The sequence below is a fragment of the Parasteatoda tepidariorum genome, chromosome 7, assembly GCF_043381705.1.
Source record: "Parasteatoda tepidariorum isolate YZ-2023 chromosome 7, CAS_Ptep_4.0, whole genome shotgun sequence".
In the NCBI taxonomy this organism is placed as follows: Eukaryota; Metazoa; Arthropoda; class Arachnida; order Araneae; family Theridiidae; genus Parasteatoda; species Parasteatoda tepidariorum.
In genome coordinates, this window is record NC_092210.1 from 24,926,355 (window position 1) to 24,948,410 (window position 22,056).

The 22,056-nt window shown below is 32.2% G+C and overlaps 1 protein-coding gene across 1 annotated transcript in view; it reads right to left on the reverse strand.

Moving 5' to 3' along the window:
- LOC107450540 (acid-sensing ion channel 2-like) overlaps positions 1-10,335 on the reverse strand; it is a 65,780-nt gene extending 55,445 nt beyond the window's left edge. Inside the window, exons 1-3 of the mRNA XM_071183194.1 lie at positions 10,213-10,335; positions 7,645-7,943; positions 6,502-6,691 (exon numbers count right to left, since the gene is read on the reverse strand). Coding sequence (XP_071039295.1) covers positions 6,502-6,691; positions 7,645-7,943; positions 10,213-10,292 — 569 coding nt within the window. The 5' untranslated portion in view covers positions 10,293-10,335. The remainder of the gene's footprint in view (positions 1-6,501; positions 6,692-7,644; positions 7,944-10,212) is intronic.
- Positions 10,336-22,056: the final 11,721 nt, after the last annotated feature.

Sequence of the window (22,056 nt, forward strand, 5' to 3'; positions counted from 1 at the left end):
AAGATATTAAAAACTTGATCAATAAGGATCAGCCATAAAATGGGCCCGAGGGAAGAACCCTGAGGAACACCAACGTTAAAAGCTCTTCGAGTTAAAATGTGACCAGCACTGTTTTCATATAAAACACTTCTGTCGTTTAAAAAACTGAAAAGAATCTTGAGTATGTTGATTGGAAGATCCAGGCTGTTAAGTCTCTCCCTGAGTATAGCCCATCTCGCGTTGTTAAAAGCACCCTTGATGTCTAGGGCCACTCCAATTGTATGTTTGCTAGATTGTTTAGCCTCACCAATAAAATCCACTACAGCCTTCAATGCGTCATCCGTCCCCCTACCAGATCTGAAGCCATATTGATTATCATTCAAGCTATTTTTACTTTCCAAGTAATATGTGAGTCTTTTGCATAAAAGTTTATCTAGAATTTTTCCCCAGACTGGCAGTAGGGAAATGGGCCTGTAGGAATCTGGATTGACAAGATCTTTGTTTGGTTTACCAATTAGGGCAACCCTGGCAATTTTCCAGCATTTTGGGAAGTGACCCAAAGAGAGACATTTATTCATGATACTAGTGAACCAGATCTTATTTGTGTAAAATAGGTCTCTGATGACCTCTCCCGGGATTCCATCTGGTCCTGGAGCCTTGCCACTTTTTAAGTCTCTAATTACACACTCAATTTCATACATGCCAAAAGGATCATCCTCAGCCTCCTGTCCAAAGCATGTGATCATGTCTTCCTCTACCTCCTGAAAATGATAAGCAAGGATATTATCAATCGATTCTTTAAGCTCCATTGTGGTGGTCCCATCAGATCTGATTGTGTTATAGAGATTCTGTCTTCTAAGGTCTTGACCGTCAGCAATCTTGTATGGCGATCCAAATGCCTGTTCGAGGTTAATACCGTTGATAAATTGCTTAAAGTGGTCTCTTTTTGCTTTTTTGATTTCACATTTATAGTTGGCCAGAGTCTGTTTATACCTGATCTTCTGTGCCACTCTGTCATCCTGTTCCCGGGCTCTCTGGTACAATCTTCTATGTGCTCTGGTTTTATTTCTAATCTCACTCAGTCTGGGGCTTCACCAGGGACAAGTTGGTCCTTTTTTTCTAGAACCGGATCTTCTCCTAGATTCATCGCAAGCCCTATTAATGTCATTGGTTATACCCTTGATAAGATCTTCCAGTTGATCAATATTCTCTATATTTTCAGCGTTCCATTTTTCTGGAATCTTATAAAGCTTTGTCCTGAGATCAATCCACCTGAGATTCCTGTAATTGTGTGATCTATTTTTAAGTTGGATTTTGTTATGTTGGGTGGTTATTTCAGCTGTAATTAATTCGTGGTCAGACAAACTAATGTGGTCATGGTCTGTATAGTTGTCAAGCAAGTCAGAGTTAGTAGCAATGATATCTATCCAGCTGTGTCTCAGTGTGGATGAGTAAGTCAGAGGAGCCTCAGGATCATTGATCACATGAACATCATGGCTAATCAAGAACATCAACAAGTCATCTCCCCTATTATCAGATATCGGGCCCCAGACCGTAGATTTAGCGTTAACATCAGCACACAGTATTACATTGTATTGGGAGTATTTGACCAAAAGAGAGTCCAGGATATTAAGTGTTGGATCCATTGAGTCACAAGGTGGTAGGTAGAAAGACATAAAGACAAACATTTGTGAGTCAATTTGGAAGGTAACAGCGCACAAATCTCTATGACAGATAACAAGGGAATCATCGCTAATCCCTGTTCCCACCAAAACTGCCACTCTAGGTTTCTCTCTAAATGAATAAATTTTAAGATCATTTGAGAAGAATGGAATTTGACCATCATGCTGAAAGTAGGGTTCATTAAGACTAATGATCTGCAGATTTAGTCGTTTTATATCAAGATTAAGTTGTATGTTAGCCAGGCGCGAATGATGAAGGTTCAGGTGCCTTATTGGAAGATGATTAATTATACCACTTGCCATAGTCGGTGTTTCTTACTTGGACAGCCTGTGCTCTCTGATACTGGTTACACTGCTTGTCAAAAGGGCCATGGCCGGTTTCGAGATTTAATCCATATTTTTCATTCGCTATTTGGCAATTCGCGCAATATGATCTCTCCTCGCATTCATGGATCTTGTGCTCATTTGAGGAACAATGTCTGCAGATTGCATCTCTTTGACAATCTCTTGCGAGATGGCCGATGCCAGCACAACGGTAGCATTGGCGTACCGCAAAATATTCGTCGTAGTTGTATCTTCTCCAGCTGATGTTAATTTTATCCTGGTATTTGATGTAATGAAAAGCATCAGGTGAAAGTTCCACAATCCAGTGCCGGGTACCTTTCTTTCCTCCCAAGGAGCCTCTCACGTTTACCTCCTCCTCATCAACACCTTCATGTTGGGACACCAGTAACTCCCCGACTGTTTCCTTGCTCACCTGCCCCTCAACTCCAAAGATAATTATAGAGGGTTTTTTTAATTTAGGTGGGTTGAAAGTATATTCGTTGTTTAATCCAGTTTTTTCCATTTCGTTTCTAAATATTTCTAGTTCTTTTTCTGTCTCCGTTTCTATTATAATTCCACCATTTCTAACTTTCCCAACCCTTTTCACTGCAATTTTCAACTTGGCAGGATCAATTCGATTTGTTATATCTGTTTTTGTTTTATCCGATCCCACATCATTTGCCATTGGTCTTATAATTGCTATATGTTCCTTCTTCTTTTTGGTATTTATGGTCCTGTTATTCCTATTGTTCTTGACGATATCTGCATAAGTTTTCCTGTTTAACTCTCTCTGCTTGTTTGTGTCTTCTATTAACGGATCTAGGTAAGTACGATTCAATGCGGAGTACTCATCCATCTTGGACTGTAGAACTGCAATTTGAGCGTCCTGTTTTGACACCAGAATCATCAGATCCGCCAAGTAGTTCATAATAACCTCCTTATCGCTTTTGGTCATCCTACAATTGTCTCTCAACAAGATTGAGTGGATTCTGTTCTGGAGTGTCATTGCAGGCGTAATTAATGGAACAAACAAGGAGTCTCCTTGATTCGAGTCATCTTGTTCCTCCTGTTCACTCTGGTTCAAGGATTGAGATCCTCTCAACCGTTCAGTATCCATGTCAGTGGCTAAAATTGATAGTCATTAACGTCGATCAGAGACATTGAGGGAGCCAACCAATAACTGCAGCAACTTGTCTCCGATACAGTATTTACCACCTTTCGCAACACTGAAAAATGGCCTCTCACAATCAACCACTCTTTAGTTGAAATGATCCCTAAGTTGCAGCAGGAAATAAAGTTCGATGCGAGCAGGAAGCCAGGTAGTTCAGAAAGGCAACATATGAAACATCCGGATTCATCAAAGGTATATTGATCCAGTCTTATCTTGATCCAGTTTCGCTCTCAACTCTCAATTATGAAATGACCCCCAAATTCAAAATTTTGAAAGAAAATCAAAAGTTGAGTCAAAATTCATTAAAACTTTGCTATAACTCTAATTTTGGGAAAAGTTTCAAATAAGCAACGCAAAGTTTAAATTGACCCCTCTGTTGNTGACTGCGACATGAGCCCCATGAGTATACTGTCACATCGACTCGGGGTCAATGACTGCGACTTGAGCCCCAATTTTCCACTACTTGCGTCAAATTGACGCGTTTTCGTAGAGATAGGTATATATAAGAAACGTCCGTAGACCTAGTGATGTATTCGTTCATGCGTCAAATTGACGTGTGTTCGTAGAGATATGTATATAAAAAACGTCCGTAAACCTAGTGTTAAAAAGAACAACTTGATTTTCTAAGGCAGGAGGGTATTTAACACATTGGAGAACGATTTATTCAAAATTACGAATTATAAGATAAAACAGCCAAATAAAAAATGGTAGTAGATTTTTTATTAAGCATGATAGGAGACTTCTTAGCTGATTTATTAATAAATCCAACCTGATACCTTCACTAAATGCTTTGTCAATTATAAGATGTGGTACTTGTCAATGAATCACCTCTTTCTAAAATAGACTGGCAGTAAAGTATTGTGGCAGTCACTTTTTATTCGTTCGAAATAAACGTGCGAGGAGTATCACGCGTCAGTAAGTCAATAAATGACGTGATTAGGTAAATAATTGGAATTTGATTTCATTATTTAAAAAAATACTTCACACTTTGTTTTTACTAAACGGAATATTTAAACAAATTATTTCCAGTTTTAGGCAATTCTGAGTGAATAGTCTTAAAAAAAAGACTTTAGTTAAAATGATAAACAAAGGAACTTACTCACGCAAATGGTAACCAAACAGAAATAGAATAAAGTTTTCATTTTAAACCTTTGCTACTTTGTTCTAGAGATTTAAAACTAAAGAAAAAATAATATTGATTCGAAAAAAGGAAGAAGTTATAACAGAAGTATATATAGAACTTATTATAGAAGTATACAGTTAATTTTAGATAAGCGTTTATTTCTTAGAAAGTTTTATTCATACTTGATTACTTTTACGTAATATTAATCAGGTAAAAATTAAAGTAGCATTTTAAAAATTTTGAAATTTTTAAAATGTTAATTGAACAGACAGCTTAAGAATATGTTACATTTATATTTAGTCAGCCTATAAAAATACCACAACATATCTAGCAAAATTTTAGTAAATACAAAGTTATAAAAACAAAAGTCACGATGCATAAATTTTTCAACCACATTATATACAAAAATTATATTTTTCAGAAGATTATAACATTTTCCTTAAGAATTGGCAGGTTTGCTTTTTTGACAATTGGGTATAATATTAAAAAAACACAACTACTTCCACTTAGTAGGAATAACATTTACCATGACGCAATGCTAAATTCTATGCCACTATCCACATAAATCAATTATTAATCAAAAATCGAATNAATACCGCACACCCTCGGTCCCTACGCAGACTGATCCAAGTGGTCACCCACCCGCACACTAACCGCAGCCAGTGATGCTTAACTTCAGTGATCTGCTGGGAACTAGAAGCATGATAGGTCTGGGAAACATCCCTGAAGATGGTCCGAAGACATGCCATCACAATTTTGATCCCCTGCAGAGGGGGTGGCACCCCCTCTTCGGTAGCCAGATGACCTGCACGCGAAGTCGAGCACTTTACGGTAGAGCAGTTGAACGAGGACTATTATCGCCCACCCTCGGTCCCTACGCAGACTGATCCAAGTGGTCACCCACCCGCACACTGACCGCAGCCAGTGATGCTTAACTTCAGTGATCTGCTGGGAACCGTGTCTTAACTATCAGTCCACTGCGGGTCTTAACTATCAGTCCACTGCTTACAGAAATGTATATAGAAGTTCTTATAGAAGTATGCAGTTAATTTTAGCTAAGCGCTTATTTCTTAGAAAGTTATAGTCATACTTGATTACTTTTACACAATATTAATCAAGTAAAAATTAAATTGGCATTTTAAAAAATTTTAACATTTTTAAAATGTCGATTGAACAGACAGCTTAAGAATAAGTTGCATTTATATTTAGCCAGCATATTAAAATACCACAAGATATCTAGCGAAATTTCAGTAAATACAAAATTATAAAAACAAAAGTTACGATGTATAAATTTTTCAACCACATTATATACAAAAATAATAGTTTTCAGAAGATTATAATATTTTCCGCAAGAATTGGCAGGTATGCTTTTTTGACAATTAGCTATTTTTGAACCAGCTTGATGTTTAATTGGATATTTGCAACTCGAGAAATAGAAGTTATTATGCATAACCTTGCAATTTAAATCCGATTTAATCGAATACCTGTAAAAGACATCACGCGTGCGTATTGAACCTGATTGGCTTCTGAATCTACGAATGCCACGATTTACCTACGATGATGTCGCTTACAGGTATCTAGTTCTTTTAAATTTTACTCGAGAGATTTGAATAGTTCAAAACCTTAAACCCTTTTCGGAGCATCAAATTTGGATTGAAAATTTTGGTCATGCAGTACATTAGCAAGTGCGCATTGTTAGCAAATAAATTACAGAGCACAAGCAAGCAAGTAAGCTACAGCTTTAAGTAAAGCCACATACTTTAACTCTTTGCTGTTTAAAGAATAGTGGTTTCTAAACGCTTAAAAGCAATTAGTTTTACATTTCTAGTGGTTTACAACATTTGTTGACTTATTAGTGTTGCCAGACTTGCTACACTGCACAGGAAAGAGTTAACCTATTTGTGCTAAACGTTCTTTTAACTAGATAGCTCTTTCTTTAAAGAAAAAAAAGTGGTACCACACGTGTTTTATTATTACTATTTATTTTGCAAAAACTAGGTACTTCTATCTATCTCACTCTTTCAATGACATAAATATTTATACTTAGATCGAAAATCAAAGCATAATGCTTTTTAAATGCTAAAGTATAGCAGAACAAAACAGCCCTTTGGTGTAAACAAATATAAACTACCCCTTTTTTCCTTTTGACGCTTTTCATAAATAGACCACTTTTTTAGGGCCAGGCATCAACGGGTTAGTAAGAAGATTAAAATTCTGTTTACCGCCTATAACAAGGAGATCCTTCGAAACTGCAAGCTATAACAAGAGTATCGAAATTCATTCCAAAATCAAAAAGATCATGAGTTGCGGGTAGCATAGCATCTTCAATATCGGCTAAATCTTGAGTTTTAGAGCTCCGGATTAATCGTATGGCATTCTGCACATCAGGGTCAGATATAGAGTTGAATAATTCTGAAAAAATATACCTTTAGTGCCAGTCGTCATAATTAGAGAACAGGTCATTTAAAAAAAATAATAATAACTATAATAAGCAGAAGTATTATTAGTCATATGATTTCATTATTAATTTATATCTTTGTTAAGTGAAAAGATTTTTATGAATCGTAATAATATACAGGGTGTTTATAAAGTCCCGGACCCATTTTGATGCTTAATAAATAATAAAGATAGATTAAAATTAATAACATAAATGGTTAGATAGACTCAAAAAGTTTCATGACCCTTGTCAATGAACTTCCACGTGTGCCCCCTTCGTCCCACGGAGAATATCAAGTCGATAGTCAATTTCACGCCAGGGAGCGGCAACCATGTCGGCATCCACTGAAGCTATTGCGGTTGTAATTCTGACTTTGAGGTCATCAATGTTTGACACGATCCTCCTGTAAACATTGTCCTTTATAAATCCCAAAGAAAAAAATTCAGCGGCGTTATATCGGGTGATCTGGGTGGCCAAGGAATTGGACCTCCTCGCCCAATCCATCTTCCTGGAAAATGGTCATTCAAAGAACTACGAACGATGATACCCACATATACCTTCGTATTCGATGATACCTTCGTATTTCCACAACTAGAAGAGCTTCAGCCACATGTCTTTTTGCAACAAGATGGTGCACCACCTCATTGGGATATCATCGTTCGGGTATCATCGTTTCTTTAACAGCTCCGAAGATGGCTCTGAGTATTTTTCTTTAAAAAGGTTAGTAGTTTATTTTCATCAGTTTTGCTTCAAGGCCGACATTCGCTACCATGAAGTAATACAGGTTTAATTTGAGCATTATATAAATTTATTTTAGTTTTAATGAAAATAAGGGCATACATATTAAAAATGGTGATCTGCAAGCCTGATGAATGGTTAATAACAAAATACAGTTTGTGAAATTTTTATGTCAAAGAAAAATGATTACCTTCCTCATTTTGCAATGGAATCTTAGTCCATGATTTGTAAACTGAATTGGTGGAGCAATAACAATTCCGCGTGAGGCGTGCATTGGTGGAATTACCTTCGAGTGCTGAGGGTCCTACAGAGCATGTAACACGAAACCTTGGTTTACAGAAGACAGATGAACACGAACAATGGGTAGTATTGAAGGCAATGCAAAACTCAGTGGTGCAAGGGCTTTCTGCACAGGTGCAGGTTTCACTAAACCACGACCATTGACATAGGGGATCTCGATAGCACTTGTCTTGATACTCACTATCAGTTCTAAAAAATAAAGAATGTATTTAAATTCTTAAAAAAAATTTAAAATTTAAAGCAGTTAAAGAGACATTGAGCCCTGTTTGAAATCGGAAGTATGTAAAACAAAAACAAAAGCAATTACCGAATAGTCCTAAGTAATTATTTATACTGATTAATACTTTTGAATACTTTTAGTTTTATGTATTTCATGCATTGAATATATTATACTGAAATTAGTTACCGAATTGTAGGCCTTTGAAGTTGCAAGTATTTTTGTGAAATTGAATTTTTAGAATTTTCAGAAATATTCACGACCTTAACATTTAAAGTTTGGTAACTGAGACCAATAGAATATATTTCAATTAATAAAATAAAACGAAAATTATTAAAAAATATTAATCAATTATAGAATAAATACGAACATTCCATGCATATGATTCTCCATAAGTTAACATGCGAAATAAAAATCTTTTTATGTTTGAAAGGGACTCTTACCGCGGTGCCCAATGAAAGAAAATTTCTACAAGTATTAACATAAATTAAACAACACGTTTATAATATTCTGATAGATGTAGACTCCCTTTCTCGAAAGCTATTTTAAAAAAATGATGGTAAGAACTATTCAATTATGCTCCTTTTCATGAATAAGTTCAAAATTGAAATTATTTATAACAAACTTACACTTAATTATTCGGATATTTTGGAGCGAAAAAACATCAAAATCAATTAAAATAAAATACAAGGACTTAAAAATAATCAGAGCTGCCAATGAAAACTTTTTTTATTGAGAAGTAGACAATTAAAAACTAAGGCTTTAAGAATTTTTGGTAATTTTGCGAACATTTTAAAGGCCGCATTGCAAAAGACTTGGTTTATTGAATTTACATCAGGGTTGTGTGCTCAATTGAAGCTTATAAACTTTTATCAAATAGAAGGACGTATAGCACTATACAGAGAAGGACAGCACGAAGATACATCCTATGTAACAGTGGGATTCGAACCCACTACCTCCACGCTTTGCACAGCATTTGGCGGGTGATAAATGTATATTTGTAAGTTAGACCATTTTATCCCGCCTTTTTATATTGAAATGTTACGAAAAGTACCTTTATGAAAAAGCGGTAATATATTTACGTTTAAACTACATAGATATTTTCTTCTGTTAACTACTATTTTATTGCCAGTTGGTAGATGAATGATGAATTCATATGATGAATTCTACTATAAACAGAGAAAAAATCTACACTAATAGCGCTTTTTTGTATTTATACTGCTGTTAATTGAAAAGAATCAATAGTGCACATGCCAGCGTGCACATGTGCACTTTATTCAACATTAAAATCAATTTAAGAGCGAGAAAAAAATTATAAATTAAAATATTTAAAACAAATCCTAATTTACTCTACAAAATGTACTTTTGTTTTCATTAACACACGTCATCCATAAGCAAATAACTTCAAAACATGGCTGGGATAGCCTGCTCGGTACGGCGCTGGGCCCATGTCCGAGAGTTCGTGGGTTCGAACCCCGCCGGCCGAAGACTCCCCGTGTAGTTGGTGACTGATGCACGTTAAGATTCTGTCTAGTCGCAAAGTCCTCCATGATCCCATAACAAATCAATACCTCCGGAGGTACTGAATTCTCTGATTCAGGTCAAAAATTACGGTCTGTGGATGAATGGATGTATGAATGCGTCCGCCTTATATTCAGGTGTGACGTATGGTGTGGCTGAAGTCGAATTCTTGGCCATAGATGGCGCCACTGAAAAACAAGAATCGCACACTCTGCTTTAAATTTGCTCAGCTTCACCAAGCAGGCTTGCCCGTGTGGCAAGTGGCATTAGAACCAACCGACCCACTTCAAAACATTTCATCGAACTGAAATAAAGCAACTAACCAAACGATTACAAAGAACTTCATAGATTTAATTAAAAATAATAAAAGAAAACGATTAACTCGTCAGTCTAATCGGCAATTAAGCTTTTTACCGTTGCGTGGCGTTGAAACCGTTTGGGCATATTTTGCCAAGCATTGAAAAAAAAAGATGACGCTTTATATGCTCTAACAGTCGAGTAACTCCTTATATATTTCTCTGCACGATATATTGAGCTTACAATATTTTTTCTGCTCTTTTATTTTACTGACAGAATTTTTTTTTACTTAAATTATCATGGCAATGTTTTTTCCCTTCGCGTTTTAAACATCATAGAGCTGATATGCCATTAGTAACACATAATGCAGTTGCACAGAAGTCTATTGTACTTAAAAAAGTATTGAATAAAAATGTTTATTACGGTACGTCAGTTGCATTTCTAAGCATGCGTTTCAGTTTCATTAATGAAGCAATTGAAGATTCTTCTATGAACTGATTCATTATTGGATTGAGAGAACAAACTGTAACAGCTGGAAAACTCAGTCTTGAATATATTCTCCCCTAAAATATAAAAGAGAATGCCAGTTTAAGTATTTTTCTTTAAAATGACAAATTTTATTTTTAAAAAATAAAATTAAGCTATATACATAAAATTCTGAAAAAGTAAAGTAAAAATGCTTAAATTATTCCCTTGTTTATAAATCAAACTATTTATTTATTCATAAATTAAGTCATTTATTCGTTCATTCATAGAATCATTCATCATATTACATTATTGCAAAAAAAATTGGGAAAAAAAGCATTTACTTCTCTTATAAGCATCTTAGGATATCCTAAATATTCTGAAATGACATTGGATGTCATGTAACCCATGAAAGAAATGGAAGCAGTGACAGCGATAAACCACATCCACTTTTTCAACCTAGAACGAGACTTCACAATGTAGGAAATTCCTGCGGCAGATACTTTTTCCGCCAAAAATTCCTTTGCTAAGGCTTTTATTATTTTTCCTTGTTTGGCTGATCTTTTCTTCTGAAAGTTAAAAATTACTTATATAAATATAAATCATTATTACTATAATAATAATAATAATAATAATAATAATAATAATTATTATTATTATNGATGTAAGAACTACTCATCATTTTCGTTTGTTTAAAAAAGCATTGCATTATTATTATTACTGTTATAATTTTATTATTATAATATTCTTAGCTAATATAACACTTTCAAAATAAAAGAGATAATGTGAAACGAAAATTTCACAAGAAATATATTAATATATTATGCTATAATGCCCGTTACAAACAGTACAAAGAGGAAAATTCTAAGCAAAATTCATACTACTTTTTTATACTACTTTTTAATTTATACTACTTTATTTATATTGCTTTATTTATTTTGCTTATTAATCTATATTGCTTTCTTACAATAAAATATTTTATTAAATTCAAAATTTTTATCGCGCTACAGCTATGCTAGGTGATCCGTATAAATACTGCCCTATCTTATATGTATAATTTTGAAATCCATGTCAAAAATGAAGCACAGAAATTCAACACATTAGGGGATGCGAATGAATATTTAAATAAAAAAAGAACAAGAACTCTATCAAAATCTAAGGAATCACTACTGAGGGAGACGGGGGCGATCCATTTGATTGCTTGAGAAAATAGAGAAAGGAATAAAAAGGTGATTCCATGTCCTCCAAGTTTTGCCCAGCAACTAAATCGGTTTTTTTCTTCTTTCCCTTCAGCCGTCTTCACTGACGATTCATTAGATTTTGGTAGTATTTGTTTCTTCCCTGCTAGACTGGCGGCTCCTAATGCAAATTTTTTACACCATTTTCGAAAAAGATTTTAAAAATATATGCTATTCACGAAAAATTGCAGAACATGATAAAATTATAATAGCTTTTCAATTAGTAAAGGCAGAAGAATATTTTAAACCATTTAAATTCAGAATATATTTAGAGTAGTCTAATTTATAAAAATATTGAACACGGGTTAGTGTTAAATTTATCCCGGTTGATGTGAGTCAGTGCATGCGGCTGATATATGAGATACTTAATATTTAAGACATTCATTATTTTTTTTTCCGAAAATGGGTAGTTGCAGCTGAACCAAGTATTATAATATTTATCTATTTATTATTTCTTCCCTCAGATCAAAAGAATCATTAATAAAAGATCAAAAGAATCATTTATAAAAGATCTAAAGATTCATTAATAAACTTAAGCCCCTATATACTCTTTATAAAAAAAATAGAAAAAAAGCAGTAACAAAACAATGCCCGAGAACGTGGACTAAATTATAAATGTTTCTATTTACATATTTTTGCAAAACAGACATTAAAAGAAGACATTTATTAACTACAATACCCACATAATAATTCGATTGCGTTTTTGTTTAACAATTCAGTAAAAGCGTTGCTATTCTTTTTTTTATAGAAAACATTTAGTGAAAAAAGTGTACCCACAAAACATACATTTACTTTTCACGAAAAATAGGAAGAGATGCCATTAGGGAGAACAATAAGTGCTATTTCAGTTTCATTTTTGACACCAACATACTTTATTAGCAGTGGAACGCATTAGTCTGGATGATTGAGACGTTGTTTTTCGGGAAGACTTCTTTTTGATTGTGGCAGTTATTGATGATCTCTGATCAATACCCATATTTATAAGATGTATTCTTTTTCCTCTTATCTTAGCCAATGCTCTGTGCAACCCTGGAGATCCATGAACTTAGAGAAAATGTTTATGGAGTCCTACAAATCAAATAAAAAGAAACTAAAAATTAAAAACACACAGTTGCCAGGTAGATCGGTCGTGGAGGAAAAAAATTTTTAGTAAAGGACTATGAAAAAAAAAATGTAAATATAATGTTTTAATATGTAAATATTGGATTTTAAAGTTCAATTTAAAAAAATTACTTGCAACGACAATTTATCAATATAAGTACATATAAGTGGCAATATCAGAAATGTCTAGGAATTGTATGAAATATCTCGTATTTAAAGGCAAAGTATGAAATATGATAATTACTTTATGCTTTACATAGGCAATAAATACGATGACAAATGCTGTTTAGTCAAAATATGAGAAACACGGAGGAAGAACAATGCATTTTTTCCCTAATATTACTGAGTTGACGTTCAAGGAAACGTAATATCTTCCATTTTCAATATATCAATCTTCCATGAGGTTTATTAACCTATTAACTTTTACCAGCTTATTAGGCTACTTCTTGTTAATAACAAGGTAGTAGGTCAATAATACCGGGAAATGGCTAATACATCTGTTCCAGGTTATTATCCCGGTTGATTCATTAGTTATTAATAGTATACTGCATGATTACTTATCATTTATGCCTTTCTTGTTAAAGAAAATTAAATAAGATTTTAGCTTAGTTGTTGCACCTAAAAATTACTTTCAACTAGTACTAATAAATATCAATCATATTTATTAGCTGCATGAAATAATCGTGTTTTATACTTTGCTGATCAGTTATTTGCCATTGCATACAACACCTAGGCAATGTGAGAAAATTTTAATAATTTCCTACTTTGCTGATTGATTTTGGGTGTTGCATACAATGCTTAGAAATTACATACTATGCCGGATATCCTACTTTGCCGGAAACATATATAAGATTAAGTAGTTATATAGTTTTGCTTGTAAATGGAGGTGAATTGGTTTAATTTTAAGAAATAACTTCCTGCTTTAAGAAAATAACAATTACTACATCTACTTCAGTTTTTATTAATCTTGTTATATTTGTAAATTCGTTACCAACGGCTCCACAAGTTTTCAGAAATGAAAACATCAAAATAAACCAAAGTGGTTAAGGAAAACAAATATATAAGTCAATAAAATTCGCTTTTTTCAAAAACATTTTGGCGAATTTTCAAACATTTTACTGCCAGATATTTCAGTTAAGGGAGTGACATGGTACAAAATTATAAAACAATTGTATCTTATGTGATAAAAGTATAAAACTTTTATGATTATACTTTTAAGATATTGCGCTTTATATTCCAACTCAGACTCCCCATTTACACAAGCTTCCAATAGGTTTTTATTACACGTTTAATAGTTAATAATTCTTACATAAATAATCGAATCTCTTTTTTTATTCCATTAAACTCCTTGTACATTTGTCTACACACCTTTATGATTTAAAGTTTTTAAGTGTTACAGATTTTGCGCTACAAAACAAAATGCAAAAGAACACTTAAAAGCATAATAACTTGCAAAAAAATTAGTTTAGTATACAAATAAAACTGTCCACTTCATCACGTCAAATTTCACTCCTACATTTACAATCCTGTGGCATGCAGAAAGGCCCGCATGAGACTTTTAACTACAAGTTTTAACAGTTAATAGTTCTCGAACTAATAATCGAACGTTAATTTTCTTGTGTTCGGCAAACCATTTTATTTTATTTTATTTTATAACCGTCATTGAAAATCCGACCCAAGTTTGAGTTAACGACTATCAATGTTTTCAACTCCGTAGACTTGTAATTTTAAACCCAATCCAGAAGACATGGGGATTGCTGGATAATATTGGGAGAAATTGTGCCTTCGTGGAGGACTTTTTGATGGAGCTTACCCGCATTTGCGTTACACGGAGGTGAAAATTACGAAAACCTTCCCTGGTTAGTCTGGCGGCAAGGGGACTCTAGCCATGATCAATCTACCACTAAGTGCCACATATAGGCTGCAGTAACTGATTTAAAAGTAACAAAGACAATACACACGCTTTTGATGGTTCAAACGTACAACAAAAATTTAAAATTAACATATTATTCTTATGCGAAGACGAATAGTCGATGTTTAATTGGTCGAATATCTTGTCTAAAACCATTCCTGATTTGTGTAAACAAGGTGAAATGTCTTGACTAGGCTGAGGAATAACAAAATTTCATATCAAATCAATAAACTTTTTTTCTTTGCATTAATTAGTTTAAGTTTGCTGTTCCAACAGAAATGGCGAATATATATTTAAGGAAATTCAATACTGAAAAGTTATTAAAATCTCCATATGAAATAAGGAAGAGGTAATATAAAAGTTTGAAGGAGGAGGGACTGGAGATTTTGTGAAAATAGACTCAATACTGAGCAAAAAGATGTATCATAATATCTTAATTAATTGTTTTGCTTCCTCTAAGATAAAAAAAGAAACATTAGAAAGGAATATTCCCTAAGAATTTAACAAATTTTAAAAACGGTAATAAACACGCATTTAATTTATGTATCAGTTATTTGAAATCAAAAGAAAATTACAAATGATGTAATGGCCTCCACAATCAACAGATCTCACCCCAAACAAGAAACTGTAAAACCGATTTAATTGACTGGTCGGTATAATGAATCAAACAAATTTTCAAAGATTTGAATGTCTCAATTTTTAAAAGAGGCCCGGAAAATGTTGGCAACAAAACAACAGAATTTAGTCTCTCGAATGTCAAAGTTGTCTAAATCTGTGGTACGTACTAAAAAGGTTCATATCGATGAATACAAAGTTAATTTAACTTGTTAAATAAACTTTTAAATATTTGTTAAATAAAGGAATTTAACATTTTTATTTTATTGAAATTATTAAAGGCAAAGCATACTAAATAAAACTTTTTTTATATTTTATTGTATTTGATTCATTGATGAATGGTGATTATTCCTAACTGTCTGCGCGTCTGAAACTGCTTTCAAGACAAAAAAAGCATTACTTCTCCTGTACTTTCTTACGCTAAATCCAATAGAATGTAAATTTAGTTGATAGATTTAATAGCTTAAATCAGTGTTTCCCAAACTTATGACTTTTGTGTACCCTTTTTAAATTTTTCGCAACGCTGTGTACCACTAATCAAAAATGAATGTATTTTTTACTATAAAAAAATTGCACAAAAGTTAAAAATGACAAATAGCTGTTGACACAACTAATTGTTAACTGTTATCTCTGCAAAAAATAGCCAATAGAAAAATACGTAATTGTAAATTTTCATGACTAGCTTTGTTTTTAAATAAAATTTTTGACATTTTCGTTTGTTGCTAGATATTTCGCATAAGAACGCGTACCCCGCTAAACTGTTCCCGTACCCCTGGGGGTACGCGTACCACACTTTGGGAAACACTGGCTTAAATGAATGGAGGGTTTTATGTATAAAAATTATATTATTTTACTTGCACCCGACCTTGCATAAAATCCTTAAAATGTTTATACTTTTAATACCATGGACTTGATTTTGATTTTTTTTTTTTTTTTTTAGATTAGAGTAAAAAAAGTGTAACATTGATGTTTCCTAATGCTATGTAAGATTCAAACTGCCAACGAACATAAAACTCCGGTTATTCACAACGACAACACAGTGAACCGTAGAGGCTCAGGAAATAGAGCGCTCGCCTCTCAATGAAGTGACACGGGTTCGAATGTTAGCGTCGGCTGCTAGATAAATTTCTACTCCCTGCTCGAATTGATCATAGGGCTGACATAAAATATTCTTAGTGGTAGACGCATCATTGGTTATAAGCCCCTACGGTCGGGATAGCCATGGGATGTTTTCGTGGTTTTCCTATCCCTGCAACGCAATTCTGGATTAGTTCCATCAAAAAAGCGGTTAGTTAGTCTCCAAAGAGGCTAGTTTGTACCGATTATTGATCCAGAAGTTCCCTGGTCTTCTGCATTGAGTTAATTACAAGGAATAGGATCGGTTGTTCAACACCGATTACAAAATAAAATAAAACGACAACGTAGTGCCTTAACAATGTGCTATCGAAAATTAATTTACAATAATTTCAAAACCAAATTTAAAAAATTTATACCATTTTTTAAAATATGTTAAAAATCATAAACGCTTGTCCTGCATATTTTATAATTCTATTCTTTTAAACTTGAGGAAAATATCATCCAGAAACAATGAGATGGCTTTAAAAAATTATTCAAGTAAAATGAAATTAAATTGTAAAAATGGTCGTTAGAAATTTTTCGTCATAGATAAGTTATTTTCATAAGAAAATCACAGGTCAGTTCTTAGGTAACTGGATACATATATTATTAAGTAAATAGATAATTCTAAGTAATTAGATACATAAATTGTCTATTAAGTAATTGGAAAATTCTAAGTAATTGGATTGATAAATTATTTACTAAGTAATTGGATAATTCTAAGTAATTGAATAAATAAAGTGTTTATTAAGTATTGGATACATAAATTATTTATTAAGTAATTGGATTCTTTTTTATTCATTGCCGTGCGAACAAATGCGCAAGTTAAAAATTATACATTTTATACATAATGCTTTTGTAATTTTAAGGATATTAGTTCTGTCAACTTAGATTTGATCTCACACTTATCGTAAAAATTATTTAGGAAACAATACTGAGAAAATTTAGATATTTACTTAGGAAACAATACTGAGGAAACTTGGATATTTATTTAGGAAACAATACTGAGGAAATTTGGATATTTATTTAGGAAACAATACTGAGAAAATTTGGATATTTATTTAGGAAACAATACTGACTACTTTTTAGGAAACAAATTGTTTAAATAGAAAAGCTAGAGAAGTAAATAAGTGTGAGAGAAAAATACGTTTTCCTATGCATAAAAATACTTATGACTTTTAAGGAATTAACCTTATTTGATTCAACAAAAAAAGGAAACAGTTCCTTATTAAATTTCAAATGTTAAGTTTTAAAATTTTAATGCTGTTTATAGGGTAAACTAACCAGTGAAGGAACACGTAAGCTTCGCTTGCCTTTTAAAAAATCATATTAATTTCTAACTTCGTTATTTTAGTTAAATGACAGTGTCAACATATTTGTTACTAATTGCAAATTATGTAAAAAAAATTGTAAAGAGCTTACATAATATTGTTTTAAAGTTTTTGGAGGTTCAAATAACAAGTAGTAAGTAGACCAAGTGAAGGAACAGCTCTTACCAGTGAATGAACACCCAGTAAAGAAACACTTAATTTTGGTTATTTTTTAATGCTCTTTATGAATTTGTAAGCCATACAAATATTTAAAAACAAGCCTGATCTTGAAATTATAACATATAAATACTTGGAAAATGTTAACTTTTTTTTTGTAATCATGAATTGAAAATTAAAGTGTCAACATATTAACACATACTGTTCATTCACTGGGAAATCTATGCCCAGTAAAGGAACANAATACTGTGAAAATTCGGATATTTATTTAGGAAACAATACTGAGGAAATTTGGATATTTATTTAGGAAACAATACTGAGGAAATTTGGATATTTATTCAAGAAGCAATACTGAGGAAATTTGGATATTTATTTAGGAAGCAATACTGAGGAAATTTGGATATTTATTTAGGAGACAATACTGTGGAAATTTGGATATTTGTTTAGGAAGCAATACTGAGGAAATTTGGACATTTATTTAGGAAACACTACTGAGGAAATTTGGATATTTATTTAGGAAGCAATACTGACTACTTTTTAGGAAACAAATTGTTTAAATAGAAAAGCTATACAAGTAAATAAATGTGAGTCAGAAGTGCGTTTTCTATGCATAAAATACTTATGACTTTTAAGGAATTAACCTTATTTGATTCAGCAAAAAAAAGGAAAAACAGTTCCTTATTAAATTTCAAGTGTTAAGTTTTAAAATTTTAATGCTGTTTATACATAAAACCCTAATAAATTCTAAACTATTAGTTCCATCATCTTGGGTTTAGTTTCATTGAATTTAGTGTAAAGATATACATCGAAAGCAATACCTCACTTGTCTGGATAGCGATATTTAAGTTTCGGATAGCAATATTTCAGCATCCCCTCTGTATCTTCAAGAGACGCACCTCAGAGGAGAAATTTTTGATAGAAGTTATTTAATTCAAATATGCATAGTTCTTAAATTCTAGCTATCAAAATCGCTTACAAAAACTTCAAACGACTTTTTGCATTATTATAAAAAGGAAAGAATAAAGGAACATAATCCGGTGTATTCATATAACTGCATTTCTTCTGCATAACATTTTTGAATAATTAAAGAGCAATAATAATAAAATAATCAAATAGAAAAGCATTTGTAATCATTAGTTTTAAGTTCATTATGTAATAAAAGTATCTTTTTAATAATAATTAACACCTGAATCAGTAGTATTGCTTTAATTAAAAGTGAAATAAATCTTACCTTTATGAAAATAAAGAGCCGAGATAATGCAACAGTTTTAATCGAGTATTATGTTTGAACTTAAATTCATATTATAACTAGTAAACTTTTAATAGTAAACCATCGATAATGGACGGAAGAAAAAGAATAAAAAATTACATAAAAAAAAATTTTTTAATATCTCGTTGCAAATTAAAATTTGATGGTTCAATACTCGTCCATCATTTCTAGCCATGGCAGGTAATTAACTTTTCATTTAATATTTCCAACAATTTACTTTAACTTAATTAAAACCCTTTACTGAGAAAAAAAACGAACGATTAACTTTTCACAAACGGTTTACGATTTTATTCGCTAGTTGAGACATCCACGTGGACCATTATCACGTTGAAAGCAAAACAAATTCGCTTTAAACGAACGTTAATAAGCAGAACTTATTTATTTACAATGGAAGATTGTCTCTTTGACCCGGGAAAGGGTCTTTCGTATCAAAACAACACCTTCTGACATATTAACAATTGATTGGATGCTTTTACGCCGCAAATCAATATATTGCATCCATAATGGATATTAAAAGGTGAACGTATTTTTCTTTTTCTTTTTTTACCATGAGTCAAAGATCACGCAAAATAGGCTACTTCCAAAAACAAAGTTTGATACATAAAATGATTGGCAATCGTTAATGGTAGCTAATAGATTTGTTAATAAATGTTTTCCTTTTCGTGAATGGAGCTCAATTTCTGTCTGAATTACCAAAATATACAATGCGATCTCATTGTTTCCATTTAAGGCAATTTTAATTGAACTCTTCTTGAAAAATATTGACAGTTATTAGAAAATCGATAGTTTCAAACGCTAGATTAAGATAGCGAAGCTTTTGAGTTGAAAAGCGTAATGAGATAATGATTTCAAGTTTAAAGTAAGCTTAGCTAATCAATAGGATTTATTTTGCTGTGATCAATATTTTGTACCAGAGTTGTAATACGTAAAATATTTAAAAGTTAAAAAAAAACAGGAAAATAAAATAAAATTAAAAAAAAACAATAAAAGCAAACAAACAAAAAATAGTGCGTGGAGTCCCTCCGCGCGGAAGAAGTTAAACTTCGCAACCTGCGACGTTAATTGTAGAAGAATCAGCAGTCGTAGAAGAATCACTAGTTCTATTCAACGACTCTTTTTCCTGTTCCGCTTGCTTCCGTGCTCTGTAACCACGGTAATATTGTGCATTTTTCCCTCGTGGGCCTCTTGAACCAGTGGAAATGCTTGTGGTTACCTCATCGTCTCGCCCTGAAAAATGTATTTGTATTAATAATGTATGTGAATGCGTCATAATGTAATTTCAGAAGAGAAAACCTAACAATCAATTGATATTCACAAGAAACGTACCTTGACATAACCTTAAATCCGTCGCATTGTCCGTGGGATTGTTTACACTCATTTTTTACAATTGTTATCCACTAAATTTGAAAATAAAAAATACTACCCTATTAAATTATATGTGTATCAAAACAAACTAAAAAAATATTTATAGAAAAGCAATACTTTTATTATTTTTATGCTAGTGAGAACCAAAACAATATGGAAATGAATGAGGGAAAACTGGATCCTACCACGTGATTACCCGGTCAATAAAAATGTAGCGTTAAACGTTTAACGCAACCTTGTTGGAAGTCGCGTAAGAAGTATAACTTCAAAAAATTTGTAATTAAAAAGCGTCAAAACAAGTTTTGAAAGATGATAACACTGGGGAACAAATTTTTTGTTGCCTTTATACAAATACTTGATCTTGCCTGATTCGGATTTTGAACCTGAAATTAGTTTTACTCCTAATGCTACAGATTTTTTAAAATGACATTTTTAGTCTATTTTCGTCAAAATATACAAGTTTAAAAACATTATATAAAACAGGGTCACATAAATGTTGCCGCAAACTTTTAGAGGAGTTAAGGGATTAAATCATCAGGATTAAAACTGCATTGGAACGTACGCTTGGCTACCGGCACTCCCCTATTATGACCTGTTCGGAAGCACAGGAAGAAATAGAAATGACGGCGTATGCCGTCCTTTCAGGGTATGGGTCCCAATACAATTTTAATCTTGATGATGTGGCCTAACTCTGCTACAAGTTTATTTAAGCGAATGCTCTGTTATATATATAATGTTTTTAAACTTACACATTTCGACATAAAATAAACTAAAAATTTTATTAAAAAACTATAACTTTTAGGAAAAAAAACCGGTTGCATATTTGGAATCAGTAATACAAAGATATCTAAAATCAGTTTAAAACAAATCTCATGCAAAAAAATAAATAAATAAAGGTATATATAATAAATAAATAAATGAAATAATAAAAGAATTCCCGAACTTCAACAATTACGATTTCGAAGATATATCTTTTATAATGTTCTTCAAGATAAAATAAGCGAACAATAATAATTATTTTTTCGAACAATAATTATTAATAAGGAAATAAACTTATTTACAATATTTATTAATTTCAAGATATAGGTATTGCAATATGATATTGTTACATCGTTTTTGCGAAATATATTGTAGTGATAGTAAGTGTGAATATAGTGATAGTAAGCTATAATAAATAAAATAAAATTTCGATAAATTTTTTTCAGGAATTAAAAATATGACCATTAGTCTTTCTGCATCTGTTTAAATTATCCATATGTTATGGTGGGCAAAGTTCTTTTAATTCTAATTTAGTAAAATATTAACATATTGGGTCAGTTCTTCGACACGAACTTTTGGAGCCCGTTCCAACCTGTTCTGGCGATGCCGTTCTAAAACAAACTGAAAATTTAATCGACAGTATTTTTTGCCACTTTTTCATCAAACTAAAAATGCATCATATAAAATTTTCATTTAGAAATTGAGAATTTGATTGGTGCATTTCAGGTAGACCGATCAAACCACATTCAGTAGGAATGTGCTCTCTTAGTTTGTAAAAAATCATGAATTGTTTTTTATTATTCATTAAAATTTTAACTTTTTTATTGCAGTTTAGTTTTTTGAAAGAAGTATTTAAATTATTGATTCAGGTGAAAATTATGAATTGAATTGAATCAATCGAACAAAATCATCTATTAATAGATTAACAACCGCTAACCG